Source organism: Suncus etruscus, chromosome 10 (genome assembly GCF_024139225.1).
Source record: "Suncus etruscus isolate mSunEtr1 chromosome 10, mSunEtr1.pri.cur, whole genome shotgun sequence".
Classification (NCBI taxonomy): domain Eukaryota; kingdom Metazoa; phylum Chordata; class Mammalia; order Eulipotyphla; family Soricidae; genus Suncus; species Suncus etruscus.
In genome coordinates, this window is record NC_064857.1 from 10,516,449 (window position 1) to 10,532,389 (window position 15,941).

Here is a 15,941-nt window from a genome sequence, read left to right on the forward strand (position 1 = left end):
AACCTATTTAACTTTCTTAGGAGGCAAAACATCTTTAGAATGGGAACTAAGATATCTAACGCAAAGAAAGAGGCTAATGGCTTGAAAATCATATAGAAAAGCTGTATGAGAATGAAAAAATATGTGAACTATAAGATGACAAAGAAATCTTTGCTTATGAAATAGTTTATATGGAACTGGATTGATAGTATGGATGGTAAGGCACTTACCTTTCATATGGCCTATTCAAGTTCCATACCCAGGAGCCCCTGTGGTTTTCCAAAGCTTGCAAGGAGTGATTCCAGAGTGCAGAGCCTGGAGTAAATCCTAAGAAGTCGGTTCTGCCTCCAACACGAAATACTATTTTATGTGACTTGCATGTTACTTTATTCCAACTACTAAGAAAATGAAATATCTCTATGCTGTATACAAATGACCTCTTTTCAAAGATTTGGGGAGGGAGATCTAATGAGATTAATTTAGGGCAAAATTCATAGTACAGTGGTAGGGCATTTGCTTTGCATATGGCTGATCTAGGGCAGACCCTAGATCAATCCCCCAGAATCCCATATGGTCCCCCAAGCCAGGAGCAATATCTGAGTGCATAGCTAGGAGTAACCTCTGAGCGTCACATTGTTTTTCACATAGTACAATGGCTAATCTAGGAGTTATTTTTCTGAAAAAAATAAAAAATGAATGAAATGAACTTTTTTTGCTCGGTAGGATGTTATAGAAATGGATTTTTTGAAGAGTTATGTTAGATTAAGGAATTTATTGTTTTATTATGGGTGTTTTTATTTATAACTCACTACAGTATTTTCCCATCAATAATACCAGTGTGTCTCATTTTTCTTCATTTTCAAAAGTGCTTTTACTTACTGTGTCAGATTGATTTCCCTGGGAAGAAAAAACTGACTTAAAGTTATGAGACTGGAAGCAAACCTGAGAAAGATCAAAGAGAGGGAAACAAGGCGTTGAATTGTGCTACAGGTGAAAGCCTTAGGAGGCTTAGTGAAAAAAAAGAGAATGACTTTGGCTCCAAAATAAGTCACTTATAAGATTCCTGACTTAACTTTCATATCCAAGGACACTCAGTGAATTGCCCGAATGTTTGTTTTACTTTTAAAGAGAAAGAGTAAGGTACTCACCAACATTCTGTGCTTTACCTGAGTATCTAAAAACTGGAATTAATGCTTGTAATGGAAAATCATCTATCTCTAAAAATCAAATTACTCAAGTAACCTAACAATTGAAAGCATAGAGATTAAAACAATGTAAAGTAATTGTCATTAAATATTAGTGTTACAATTGATTTTATTTTAATAATAAATAAATTTGATTTTGTTGGGGTGTATTGTTAAACAATAAAAGGTGCCATGTATTAGACACTGGAATTCTATGTGATGTACCTATATTGTAATTTGGCTTCATGTTTCCAAAACTCTACATATGTTATGTATAAATTTGAAAGAAATTTCAGATTTAATAATTTTCCACTATCTCAGAGCTTATATCTCCTATTTCTGATTTCTTTTGTTTGTTTGTTTGTTTTTTCTGGGCCACACCCAGCAGCATTTAGAGGCTCTTCCTGGTAATGCAGTCAGAAATTACTCCTGGCAGGCTCAGGTATCCTATAGAAGCTAGGATCGAACCCGGGTCGGCCATGTGCAATGCCCTACCCACTGTGCTATCACTCGGCCCCCTTACTTCTGATTGTTGACTGCTTCATTAAAACACAGAAACCCCCTGATTTTATGTAAATATGTACCCATAATATTATTGTCAACAATATGTAAACCACTATGATCAAAATAAAAATTATATTAAAAAAAACACATTTTAATAAAACATAGATTTTTCAGTTTTCCTCTTTAAATTCCTCAGGTATTAAAAAAACATAATTTTAAAATAAAAAGTAGTGTTAATACAATAAATGTTAAGTAATATATAAATTTTCTTTATATAATAAAAACCTAGTCTTTAAGAAATTTAAATCCTAGTGTTTTCTGTAAAAGATTACAAAGTTTATTAAAGTATTTTACTTTGTTAGTCAGTTTAACTATTAAACATTAGAAGGTAAAGGATGTAAAATACCAATGAATAGATATAGTTATGTTTGCCAAAATAGATTTATCAACAAAAAAATATCTGGTGGTACTTGTGTACTATTTTTGTGATAGTAGATATAAGATATAAATGTTTAAGTAGGGGCTAGAGCAGTAGTACAGCGGTAGGGTATTTGCCTTGCACATGGCTGATCTAGGGCAGAACCTGGTTTGTCCCCCAGCAGCCCATCCATACCAGAAGCAATATCTAAGTGCATAGCCAGGAGTACCCCTGAGCATCACAGGATGTGGCCAAAAGAGCCAAAATAAATAAATAAAATAAAATAAATAAATGTTTTAGAGTTTAGTAAAATGCAGAAAGATAAAAGTTGTTTATTTGAGGGCAGGAAAGATAGCATGGAGATAAGGCATTTGCCTTGCATGAGAAGGAAGGTGATTTGAATCCCAGCATTCCATATGGTCCCCTGAGTCTGCCAGGAGCAATTTCTGAGCATAGAGCCAGGAGTAACCCCTGAGTGCTGCTGGATGTGACCCAAAAATCCAAAAAATAAATAAATAAAGTAGTTTATTTTTATTATAAAGAGTATAATGACAATATACACATGAACAAAACAAATAGAATAAACTGAACTAATAAAATTACTATTAATCAGTGCTTAATGATTAGCTAAGAAAAGAGAAACAAAACAAGGTGGTATAAATGTGTTTGCTGTGTCAATTATAATAAACAAGAGCACTGAATAAAAAGACCTTGACTGGAAAACAAATTCTTCAGGTACATTTTTTGATCTCTAAAATAAATATAATATACATGTTCCTCAGCCTTCTTCTGATCAAGTACATTGATGTTATTACACTGTATTAGCATCATTGGCTGAGTTATAGGAAAGCAGATGTGATTGGCCATAGTCTGCTATATATTGAATGGATTTATAAATGCATCTCCTTTTAGAATCGCTGATGTTTGTGATTGTAATTTCCTCTCCAATCTAGGCAGTTTTGAAAGTTGTTTTTTGTTTTCATGGTTTTTTTTTTTCAAATGTAAAAAGCCTCTCTGTATTTATTTGAAATTTATTGATTTTATCATGCATTCTGCCAAGTTATAAAAAGCTAGATTTTTTTCCACTTGTTCCAGAATATGTCAACCTCATATGAAATCGAATACATGCCTTTATTCTGCAATATTTTCTTTGAAAGCCAGAATTACAATACAAAGCCATTAAAAATTCACCCCTTCTATGCAAAATAAAGAGTTGACTATGAATTTCATATACATAAAATTGAAAAAAGTACCAAATAACTTGATCTTTGTCTTGTAAAAAAATCATCATTAAAACTATACAATATAAATTCTGTAATTATATTCCCTCAGTAAGCCCTTAGAGAATTAAATTCATGACTTATAATGAATAGTTATTGAATTACTCTTTTGAATTCTATATACTCGGCCAAGTGTCATTTTTCATGAAAGCTTTCTCCATGAACCCTTACAGTAAATGTTTGTTGATGAATATTCTGTTTTGTTGTGCATGCCTATGTCTTTGAAGTGAATAAAAGTGGAATTTTTTAAATCATACATTGTTTATTCCTACCAGAATAAATCTAACTTAAATATTCTCCACAAAAGCTTTAGTTCTTAAAATGAAAAGCCAATTATTTCTTCTTTTTATTGGCACAAAATACTTGTCTGATGGTATGGAGATGCATTTCCAAACATAATATTTTAAGTGGTTTTTATAGAAGTATAATAAATAGAATTTCCTGAAAGTTAAAATAATTTTTTCTTTTGCAAACACATTATCTACACACAAGACATCCTGCATAGCATATGCTGAGTTTCTGTAAGCGTATTTTTTCATGTTTCTTTCTCTATGGTATTCTTTGGTATTCATAAATCTAAGAAATGTTACTACAGTATCTGAAAAACAAGTGAAAACATATTCATGGAAAAAATAATAAGTTATCAACTGAAAAAATATAAAGTACTCTGACATTTATTTAAGCACTCCTGCTTGAGAAAAATGACAGCTGGTTTAAGTTAGTAAAAAGGTTTACTCAAAAAAAAAAAATCGTAGAATCGACATTTTACCTAGGTATCCTTTCATAGTTAAAGCTGAGATGAAAGGAAAATGTACAACAAAGTCACTGAGAGACAGCTAAAGAACAAACCAGCAATTTCTGCCCCCTCCACCATGTCTTAAACACTATTTGAAATGCTCCAAAGATATATCTATATACTAAATAAACACAGAACATCCTGTAAAAACAACTCTTTGTATTTTCTATCTCACTATCTCTCTTAAAATAAGTAGTCTGAGATTTCTTTATGACTCAGGATCTATTTATACTTTTTGTTTGTTTTTATTTTGGGGTCACACCTGATAGGTTAGGGTTACTCCTAGCTAGGCATTCAGAAATCGTTCCTGGTTTGGAGGACCACACGGGACCCTGAGGGATCAAACCATGGTCCATCCTAGGTCAGCCTTGTGCTAGGCAAATGCCCTACTTGTGAACACCACTCCAGAGTCAATATATTTCACTTTTTATGATAGTATAGCCTCACAAAAAAATTGATATTAATTGGTACTTGAGTCAAATGGACAGTCATACCTTGATTTTTTTTCTCTTAATTGTTAGTGCGAGATTTTTCTCATAACAAAATTCAAGATAAAAGAACAATTAATTACATAGTTCATTGTCCCTCTTGTCATGTTTATTACTATATTTTAATATATTTATTAGCAATATAATGTAAAGCTTTATTTTTATTTGTTTCACTATATTCTTATCTTATTTTTGATTATTCATGTAGTAGTATATTTGGATTACAGACATTTTTTATCTATATGCTCTTTCAGGTGTTATATATGATATTATTGGAATAAGTAATATCAGGTATAGTGTTAATGCTCCAATTGTTCAAAGCCTAAAATATTTTGGAGTCATGTGACTTATAGTATAGTATATTAAGAAAAATAATAAATCTAAAAACTAGGTATGCTGACAGTAAATATACTGACAATAAAGCCTGCTTTATTCAGAAAATGCTTTTCAGAAAAATGACATCAACTAAATTTGGAGTCAGTCATCTAATTTTTCTGAAAAGGAAATAAAAGTGATGTTGGTAAAGACATCCATATTGAAAGTAACATCAAACTGATATACTTTGCAGTAAGGGATTATGTTGAGAAATCATTGAACAAGACCAGACCATGTTAAATCACTTCTGCCTCTCCACTCTTACTAGTATTTTCTGCAGAAATATTATATACTCTTCCTCTTCTTCCTCCTTCTTCTTCTGAGCCACTAGAATATGGAATGAGAGGTGAAGCAATTAGCTATGTGTGATTCTCTCTGTTATTTTGATCCCTCATAGCATTGAACTCAGTAGATATATAGTACAGTATCAGGGACTGTGGAAATAGTGCAATTACTGGTTTACCCACCTTGCTTATATAGGTCTATAGGTCACAAAAAAATAGAGAAATGATTTTGATTGAAATAAAATAGGAAGATGGATTTGTAGGGAGAGAATTCTCAGTCCTTGATTATGTCTGTATGTATATTTCTTTAAAATTATTTCAAAAGCTCTTACTATATTATTAACCCTTCCTCTCATCTTCCCCTCCTCTTCCTCTTCTTTCTCCTCCATTTCCTCTTTTTTTCTTCTCTTGTTTCTCCTCGTCTTTGTCTTTTTCCTCCTCTTCTTCCTCTTGTACTTCCTCTTCCTCCTCCTCCTCTTGCTCTTCTTCATTACATTATTTCACATAATATTTTCCAGTTCCATCCATGTTGCAGCACACTGCATGACTACATCAAGCTTACAGCTATATAGTACTCCATTGTATATGTGAATCACATTTTCATGATCCATTCATATGTTGTTGGGAATCTAGGTTGATTCCAAGTCTTAGCTATTTTACTGAATGCTGCAACGAATAGCAGTGTGCATATATCCTTTTGTTTAAATTTTAGGATAGCAGGGCTAGAGCGGTGGCAAAATTGGTAGGGCATCTGCCTTGCTCATGCTAGCCCTGGATGGACTGCGGTTCCCTCCCCCGGCATCCCATTTGGTCCCACAAGCCAGGAGTGATTTCTGAGAGCATAGCCAGGAGGAACCCCTGAGCATCACTGAGTGTGGCCTAAAAACCAAATATATAAATAAATAAATAAATAAATAAATAAATAAATAAATAAATAAATAAATAAAAAGCTTCAGCTTCAGGGAGACTCTTCTGAATGTATTTCATTAAAACTTCTTTTTGTAACCAACCCTATATTTTTAAGTTATCTAATTTTTCAGTTGCTACAATTACATGTTATCTATTTGGTTTTAGTAACCTGATCCACTCGAATATTGAATGAGAAATGTAGCGATTAGCTATGTCTGATTCTCTTTGTTACTGTGATCCCTAATAGCCTTGAACTCAGAAGGCATATAGTATAGTATCAGGGACTACAGAGTTAGTGCAATCAATGGTTTACCCACCTTGCTTGTATATGATGTTGGTTCAGTCAGCACAGTTGCCTGGTGACCTAAACTTGGAAGTCTCTGAGCACTCAAATGCCTCAACCTTGGTTCGAAGGATTCAAGTGACAGGTGCAGCTAGTCTAGAATTACTGCAAATGGCCTATGAACTCCCTGAGCATCATTTATGAAAATGTATAAACTTTTAGAGTAAATGCACTTTTACTGCTAAAGACCACCGAATTAAACATAACCTAAATCATAGTTTGGGTTGTTTCTATTTATTTGATATTAAGGCATGCATTGGTTTGATTTTTTTTTATTGTTATGGTGACATAAAGCAATGTTCCATTGGCCATCTGGTACTTGTGTCTCACTTAGGCAAGGCAAGTTCTTTACTACATAAGTCACACCTTTGGTTTTTATTCAATTTCTAAATTTTCTTTTTGTGTAATTTAAATGCAATACTTTATCATAGTCCTCTTCTAGCAGTTAGTATTAACACATTTGAACAACACCTTGTTTCATTTAGAAAGGACTTAGGATACTTTGTCAGATATAATATGGGAGGCAGGAAGGAGGGGCGCTCAAGCCACACCTAGTGGTGCTCAGAATATGATTCTGGCTCTGCTCAGGTACCATTCCTAGCCATAATAAGGGACTCTAACAGGGTGCCTGGGACCAAAATGGGCTCTACTGTGTTCAAGGTAAGCACCCAAACTGTACAATCATTGCACCCCACTATGTCTTTCCTTTGACCTGGCCCAGGGAAATATTGGTTTGTGACACCTGCTGACTAATTTATAACTATAAGAGAAAGAAAAGATGAGAGTACTGAAAAATATCACAGGCAAGACTGAATAATAAAGGAGCACAGAAAGAGCACTAAAGGAAGAGAACCGAAAAGCAAAATACATTCTAGAAGTTCAGGAGTACCTTTTATGATGAGGAAGTTTGCTGTCAGGATATAATTACAACAGAAATACAACTTACTGAAGTTTGTCTTATTTTTAGAATGATTAGCAAGTCTAAACAATTGAAGGCTTAAAATTATACTCCAATTAGTTTCCACTATGAAAGAGAAAGTGTAACATTAAGGTCAGAGTATTGGGTTAAAGGGAGAGAAATGACTATAACACTAAAGATGTTTGTGAATTAACACAAATTAACTCAAATTTACACAAATAGAGAGGAAGTGATGAAACTGATTGGAGCTTGCAATCCACAAAGCAATTTGATAGTATATAGATCTCACAAATAGAGAAATGTTTTAGACTTAAAATAAAGTAAGAAGTTGGATTTGTAGGGAAGGAATTCTGGATTCTTGATTATGTCAGGATGTATATTTATTTAAAATTATTTCAAAAATTCTTACTATGTTATTAAGAATAACATTGATGTTTCAGGAATAACAGTATCCCACATTTGACTACTGTTAAAATAATTTTATAAGCATTTTAAATGCTCTGTTAATCTCATTGGTATTTATTAAAAGTTTCTTCTATTAAATGATGTATTATTCATTTGCTCTTATTTTATCCAGGTAACAAATATTGGGTGTTCAAAGATACTACTCTTCAACCTGGTTATCCCCATGACTTGATTTCTCTTGGCAGTGGAATTCCCCCACATGGCATTGATTCAGCCATTTGGTGGGAGGACGTTGGAAAAACCTATTTCTTCAAGGGGGACAGGTCAGTACACAATATTCACATAAGGAGATGGTTACATATAATGTTTAAAGAAATCAACTTGATTAGTCTGTTATAGGCATTAAGAATCGAAGTGACTGAAATTTTAGAACGAATAGAATAAAAATGGTTTAAAATATACTTTTAAATAATATTTAAAGTAAAGCTTATTCTAATATACCCAAATAATGTGACATTCTTCTAATTTATATAGTATATAGTCTTTCTCTTTTCCTACTCTGTTTTGTTATGTTTTTGCTTCTAGGCCATCCCTGGTAGTGCCCAGGTGTTATTCCTGGCTCTGCACTGAGAAATAACTCTCAGTGTATGCTCGGGATGATATAGAATGTCAGGGATCAAACCTGGATCAGCCACATTGCAAGGCAAAAACCCTACCGGCTATCCTATTATCTGGCTCAGTCTTTTCCCTATTTTGTATTCCTATAACTATGAATTTTTTTTATATTTCTTTTCCAAAAAGTTTATTTTTAGCAAAAGTGTTTTATGATTTCCCATTAAAAGCGAAAAGATTTCATTTTATATATATAAGATTTATATGCTTTTTAAATAGCAAAGTATTTCATTTTTAGAGGATTATAAATCAGTGATATTTTTTCTTTTTTTATTTAAACACCTTGATTACATACATGATTGTGTTTGGGTTTCAGTCATGTAAAGAACACCACCCATCACCAGTGCAACATTCCCATCACCAATGTCCCAAGTCTCCCTCCTCCCCACCTGACCCCCGTCTGTACTCTAAACAGGCTCTCCATTTCCCTCATACATTCTCATTATTAGGACAGTTAAAATGTAGTTATTTCTCTAACTAAACTCATCACTCTTTGTGGTGAGCTTCCTGAGGTGAGCTGGAACTTCCAGCTCTTTTCTCTTTTGTGTCTGAAAATTATTATTGCAAGAATGTCTTTCATTTTTCTTAAAACCCATAATCAGTGATTTTTTTAACTTTTTCTTTGTTCAAAACAGAAGACTCATTAGATTTAAAAATGCTTATAAAATATAAGATGCAGGAGCTGGAGTTATATATAGTATAGAAGTGTGGCATTTGCCTTGCACACAGCCTACCTGAGTTTGAACCTGGCATCCTAATGGTCCCTGAAGCACTGCCTAGAATAACCCGTAAGCACCACCATGTATGCCCCAAAACCAAAAATAAAAAAGATAAGATGCTACCTAAAGCTATGACAAAGTATTGCTATGATTAAGTCATTTAATCTAGTAAACTGTAAAAGAAAGGCACTTTCTATAATGCAAATAAATCTTTATACCTATAACATATTCTTTAATATGACAACCCCCATGATTTTAAAATTTCAATTCATGTCATGGCCGGTTTGGTTCAGACACTAAGGGAATTCTCAGGGTCTCTCAGGAAAGTGGATTCAAGAGTTGGCGAATTGAGAAAACAGACCACACTCAGAAGTGGGGGTGATTCTGAATTCTGATTTATTGAAGATTACCAGGGCTATTTAAGCAAGATTTTTGCAAGTCATAATTCTTGTGGAGTTCAAAAAATACTCATTTGTTTTTCTGCAGAGTTAAACATATACTTTCTTATTAAGAAAAGTTTATCAGTCTATATTGTTTGATTTATGCATTTCTTCAAAATATCCATATGCCTATAAAGTGGGTTACAAACCTTCTAAAAGTAATCTCCAATCACAATACAAAGAGGTGTCTCTGAAGGAGCCAGAACTTCCTTGAGATCCAAAGGGGCAAATTTTAACATCTCCAAGTTTTTCATTCAAGGACAGACCCTGGTTGTCAATTTTATTATAAATTAAGAGATTAGCAAATTGTTAGGTGTTCTTTTCAACTGAGGGAGTAGGCTTTTTATTTTCATGACTTCAACAAATAATCATACTTCCTAAATCTCCTTAAAATCTGACTAAGAGACAGGTTTTAATAAAAGGGACAAAGTCTGAATAAGAAGAGAAGCATAACAAAAGGGTGCAAATCTTTACCTGAGAAAAGCTTTCTTAACAATCCATTGTTATTTCTAGGCCAATCCTTGAATGTTATTTCTGGAGTAGAAGATTAGCAAATCACTAGGAGTTTCTTATGCCTCAGATATGTCTCAAAACAAACATTCCTTTCATCTGAAAGGACAGGTGGCAGAAGAATAAGGCACTGGATATTTTATCAATAACTAACTGTTATTGGGGCCAGAGTTATAGTGCAGTGGTAGGGCATTTGCCTTCCCATGCGACTGACCAAGGACGGACCTGGGTTCGATCTCCAGCGTCCCATATGGTCCCTTGAGCCCGGAACGATTTCTGAGTGCATAGCCAGGAGTAACCCCTGAAAGTGGGCCCAAAAACAAACAAAAATAATAAATAAAAAACTATTATTAACTCACTTTTAGTTATTTCAGCTTCAATATGTTTCTCTTGATGATGAGTTTTCCAGGAAAAAAGGTAAATGCTTAAATATATAGATACTTACCAAAACATAAGGGAGATTCATATTTAGCCCAAATAAATTTTTGCATGTATCAATTAGCTAAGCTTGAGATATACCATAGACACTTGTCAGGGAAATGATGACTTTTTGGTGTCTGGTATCAGCCATGCCAGGCCTACTGGTTTCCATCTTTCCCTAAATAATGGCGGTGATAATTTCTCAATAGATTTTAATTGGTTGAATGTACTTTTTCAAACGTAGTTCAATAAAGGATTATTTTTTTGCCCACAAAGAATTAGTATCAAAGCCTGGTGAGCCATTCTTCTGTAGAACAGAACATAAAAGCTTAGCTTCAAATGTCAGTTATCTAATTGGGATTTTATAGATGGGAATCAATACTACCCTTTCATTATTGTTTTCCACTTGAATATATTCTTTAAAAGATCTCTAGGCTCAAAAATTAGTACCAGTAAAACATTTTATATTAGAAATCAAGTGTGAACTAGATGATTTTGGTGAAATCAATGAAGTTTAGATGCCAAACTTACAATAAAGACCACAGTAAATACAAAAAGAATTTTAATTGATCCTTCCTACTTGAGAAACTATAGGCAAAATATACCAAAATGTATTTAAATGACTTTAAATGTCTGCTAAAATAATCATTATTGGTCTAAAAAAATAGGAAAGTGTTTGATTTCTTAAGTGTGAACTCATGTAAGAATAAGTGAATCTAGACTTTATTAGGAGATTTGTTAATGTTTATAATTACATAATTAACTGGTTACATTTATCAATATATTTATCCTAAATAAAAAGTGACTTCCCAAAGAAAAAGTGAATAAATTAAAAAACAACCAATGGAATCAAATAAAAATATTTTTTGTCAAGGCAATGTTTAAAGAGGGATAGTTTTTCTTAAAAGAAAACTTACCGTATTTGCTGGCATATAAGATGACCCTTCAACCCATGAAAAAGTTCCTAAAAGTCTTAAGTTACTTCTTAAAAGTAAGAAGGGTGCGAATCACTCGTCCCTGAAGCTGGAACAAATTTCAGCATGCCGTATACCAGCATACTCCCAACTTTTAGGAAGTTTCTCATGGGTTGAAGGATCATCTTATATGTCGGCAAATATGGTATGTAGTGTGCATATTTTTAAAGGGTAACAGTAATATTCAAAGAACAGTTTTCCAGTGCTCCAACTTGAAATTAATTCAGCTTGACTCAGGAATTGGGAGGGAGCCCCTAGCATGGCTTTAAATTAGGGAAGAACATTGAGGTTATTAGAACTTAAAAAGTCTTCCCTGTTTGCCTAAAGATAAAAGGCCCAATGAGTGAAATGAGATGATGTCTTTTATAAACTTAAACAAAAAAAACAGTAACAGCCACTTGACAAAGCAGGATAATTCTCCACTTATGCTTCCATCTTGGAAAAGACATGAAAATAACAACCATAAATTATATCTTCTAGGGGCTGGTGAGGAGGTGCTAGAGGTTAGGTGTCTGCCTTGCAAGCGCTATCCAAGGAAGGACCATGGTTCAATTCTTCGGCGTCCCATATGGTCCTCCCAAGCCAGAGACAATTTCTGAGCACTTAGCCAGTAGTAACCCTTGAGTATCAAACGGGTGTGTCCCAAAAAACCAAAAATAAATAAATAAATAAATTATATCTTCTAGGAGTTGGGGACATAGCTGAGTGGTAGAGCATGTACTTTGCATATATGCAACTTTGGATTCCATCCCCAATTTAAAAAAGACTTCCCATTGTGTTATTCAAATGTATTTTCAGAACCAAAAATTGAATAAAATATTTTTAAATTATATTTCTGTTAAAAATATTATATCCTAGAGATGGAGATTTAATACAGCATGTAAGGCACTTGCCTGGCATGTAGCTGACCCAAGTGTTCAATCCTCAGCATTCCATATGGCCACTGAGCACCACCAAAATGATTCCTAAATACAAAGGCAGGAGCGAACCCTGAGCATTGTTGGGTGTGCCCCCAAAATTGATATGAATTATCTATAAGGAACTACATCACCACAACTAAAAATACACTCAATTAAAACTAGATTCCAAAAAAAACATAAAAATTAAATATACATGGAATATACATTAAAGTATTTATACAAATAAGACAACAATTTGTGGTTTTATATTAAATGAACGAGTATTATAGAGAGATTTTATATATTTGTAATGATCATGTTTAACATTTCATAAATGTTTCATTTACTTAAAGGAATAAGTTGAAAGTATTTTTCCTTTAACTTATTGTACCCTTTTATCCCACTGTCCTATTTCTACTAAAAAATATATATATTAACTGTTTCTATTTCTCTATGTCTAAGAGGAGAGATATTGTATATACAGCGCAGGTATGAAAAATTCAGTTTTTTTAAGTAATCATCAAATAAAATCTATTGTATGTTGTATACAGCAGTAGTACATAAGGGACTGGTTGGCCACTTTTGTGAGTGGAAATGTAACCACTCTAGAAAATTAAATATCAATATCATTTGCAAACTTTGCTAGACATGAAAAACATACCTTCAACTTAGTTTTTCTTCACATATTGCCAGATTCTCTGCTCTGCATCTTGTGCATTCCCTTCTCAAGTCAGTTTCCAGTCACAGGTATTCACTATTCTTAACAGCCCATTGAATTCTCCATGGTTCTTGTACTTATTTAAAGTAGCTGTACCGAACCCAGTTCTTTATTCAAAAGTTAGCATTAGCTACATACTAACATGGCATAGTCTACGTTAAAAAAATTAGTGGGGGGCCGGAGAGATAGCATGGAGGTAGGGTGTTTGCCTTGCATGCAGAATGAAGGTTCGAATCATGGAATCCCATATGGTCCCCTGAGCCTGCCAAGAGTGATTTCTGAGTGTAGAGCCATGACTAACCCCTGAGTGCTGCCAGGTGTAGCCCAAAAAAAAAAAAAAAAGAATTAGTGGTAGTAGTAGAAAGGCCCCTAGGCTTCTACTTCAATGATATATGGCAAATACCAGTATATAGTGATAGTTGAATTAACATTATAAATGCTACAAATAAATAAGATGCATTTGTGTAATTGTAAATAGAAGTATACAGATATTTATGTGTATATAAATATGTATGTGTGCATTCATCCGACTAGAAAGTTAGTGTGGGAGTCAGGAAAACTTCACTTGTGAAGGAGACCATAAACTGAGATTTTTGCGATAAAAATTCTAACTACATGATGCAATTCAGAACAATGTGTTTGTTACAGGTAAATGGCATTGAAGTATTGAAGCAATAATGTAGGAATGTGCCAAACAGAAAGCAACCACTGTACATAGTGACTAATGCATATATGATTAGTTAGTCGTCAAGGAAGTCAGATTTATAAGCAGAGACCAAGTAATACAATGTTCTTTTGACCATAGCAAAACGTTAAATTTTATTCAAAGTACAAAAAACAAAGACACTGAAGTGTTTTAAACAAGAAAGTGAACTAAAATACAGTGTATTTATAAAAAAAAATACTTATCTGTGTATAGAAGGGCCTGCAGGAGTAAGAACAATAAAAATATGGGAAGATTGCTAAAATATTTTCCAGAAATACAATAGTAGCAGCAGAGATGGAACAAAGGAGATGGATGTGCTGCATTTCTAATGTACTCATGAGTGTCTTCCTTATGCCTGTTTTTAAGGTGATGGAAATACTCAAACTGATAAACTTCCACATTTTCATCTAAATTGTTGAATATGTGGTGCTATTTTTGGAGACAGAGTATAAAAAGTGAAGGAATACATAAGGATCATTCTGTGAAAATGGCCTAAGGTCATTCTTGTGAAGGGATGGAAACCTGCTGTTCTGAAATTTGCTTTTAGCCATTTTATTGTATTGATTTATACTCATATAACTGTTTCCTAAGTGTCAATTCAGCTTCGATATCAAACATGTGAATCTAACATTTTTAATTTACTTGATTTTAAAAAGATGCATTGCATAATTTACATAGTTGATCATAATAGATTTGATTCCAGATATGTGGGAGCAATTATTTTAAAAAAGAATATAAAGTAAAAAACACATGGAAAAGAAAATAAAGTAGATTAAATAGCAAATTTGTGCAAACTGAACATTAAGTGACTTCATCTATATAGTCATCCAAATTGTTATGTTATTATGGGGATGACAGTATTAAACAAAAATGAAGTTGTTGCATGGCTATATTTGCAGTCATTTGGTCCAAATATTCAAATCAGCATTGCTATGTGGCCTCTGTGGGATGCTTATCTGGCTACCAGGGCTTCCAGGAATACAAGAAAGCTGGGTAAAGATGCCTACACTCACTCCAAAAGAGCCCTGGTGAGAAAAACCCAAATTCATACAAACCTGGAGATTTGTTCAGATTTGGTCAGACTCTGCAAAGTCATAAATGAGTGGTAAATCAGGGCCATGCACAAAGCAACAATTATGGGTGATGAATGCAGCAAGCTTTAACAAGGTGGGGACATGGCCTGTCCTCCCACCTGAGATTCCCAATTTTAATTGTGTGTCTTCATACCGTAATTTTTCACAAGATGGTGTATATCCCTTTTGAGAACAGAAAGATTCCATGGAGCTGGCTAGGTACAGACATGACAATTATATTTGTGGTCCTGAATCTAAATTTTTGTAAATCAACCTTATCTCAAAATACCTATTATTCCTTACACCTATCTGTGACATTTTTCTTTCAGATATTCAAGCCCCAAATGTTTCTCAACTTAATTTTCTCATATCTTACATTGAATCCCTTTGTAAACCCTTTGGAATGTTCTTCAAAATATATTTCATTCGTTTTATTATCAGCTCTCGAGTTTATACTTCAGTCCACAAATTACTGCAAGAATATCCTTATTGTAATTCTGCTTCTAACATTTCCACCTTCAATGAGCTTAACCTCAACAGCCAACATGTTCCTTTTATTTATTTTTTATTTATTTATTTTATTTATTTATTTATTTATTTTGGTTTTTGGGCCACACCCGGCGGTGCTCAGGGGCTACTCCTGGCTGTCTGCTCAGAAATAGCTCCTGGCAGGCACGGGGGACCATATGGGACACCGGGATTCGAACCAACCACCTTTGGTCCTGGATCGGCTGCTTGCAAGGCAAACGCCGCTGTGCTATCTCTCCGGGCCCAACATGTTCCTTTTATAAACACACTTCCAGATCCTTTGCTCACGATTTATATTGCCTTCACATATCTCTTGGTGGACAAATAAAAGGCTTTTCTAGAGTGTAAAGATCCTTTTAATCTTAGTTTCTTGTACCTACAAGTTGTCTTGTATTTAT

General features: G+C 33.7%; 1 protein-coding gene across 1 annotated transcript in view; it reads left to right on the forward strand.

Moving 5' to 3' along the window:
- MMP16 (matrix metallopeptidase 16) overlaps window positions 1-15,941 on the forward strand; it is a 283,681-nt gene that overhangs the window by 256,719 nt on the left and 11,021 nt on the right. The window contains exon 8 of the mRNA XM_049782436.1: window positions 8,057-8,207. Within this exon, the coding sequence (XP_049638393.1) occupies window positions 8,057-8,207 (151 nt within the window). The remainder of the gene's footprint in view (window positions 1-8,056; window positions 8,208-15,941) is intronic.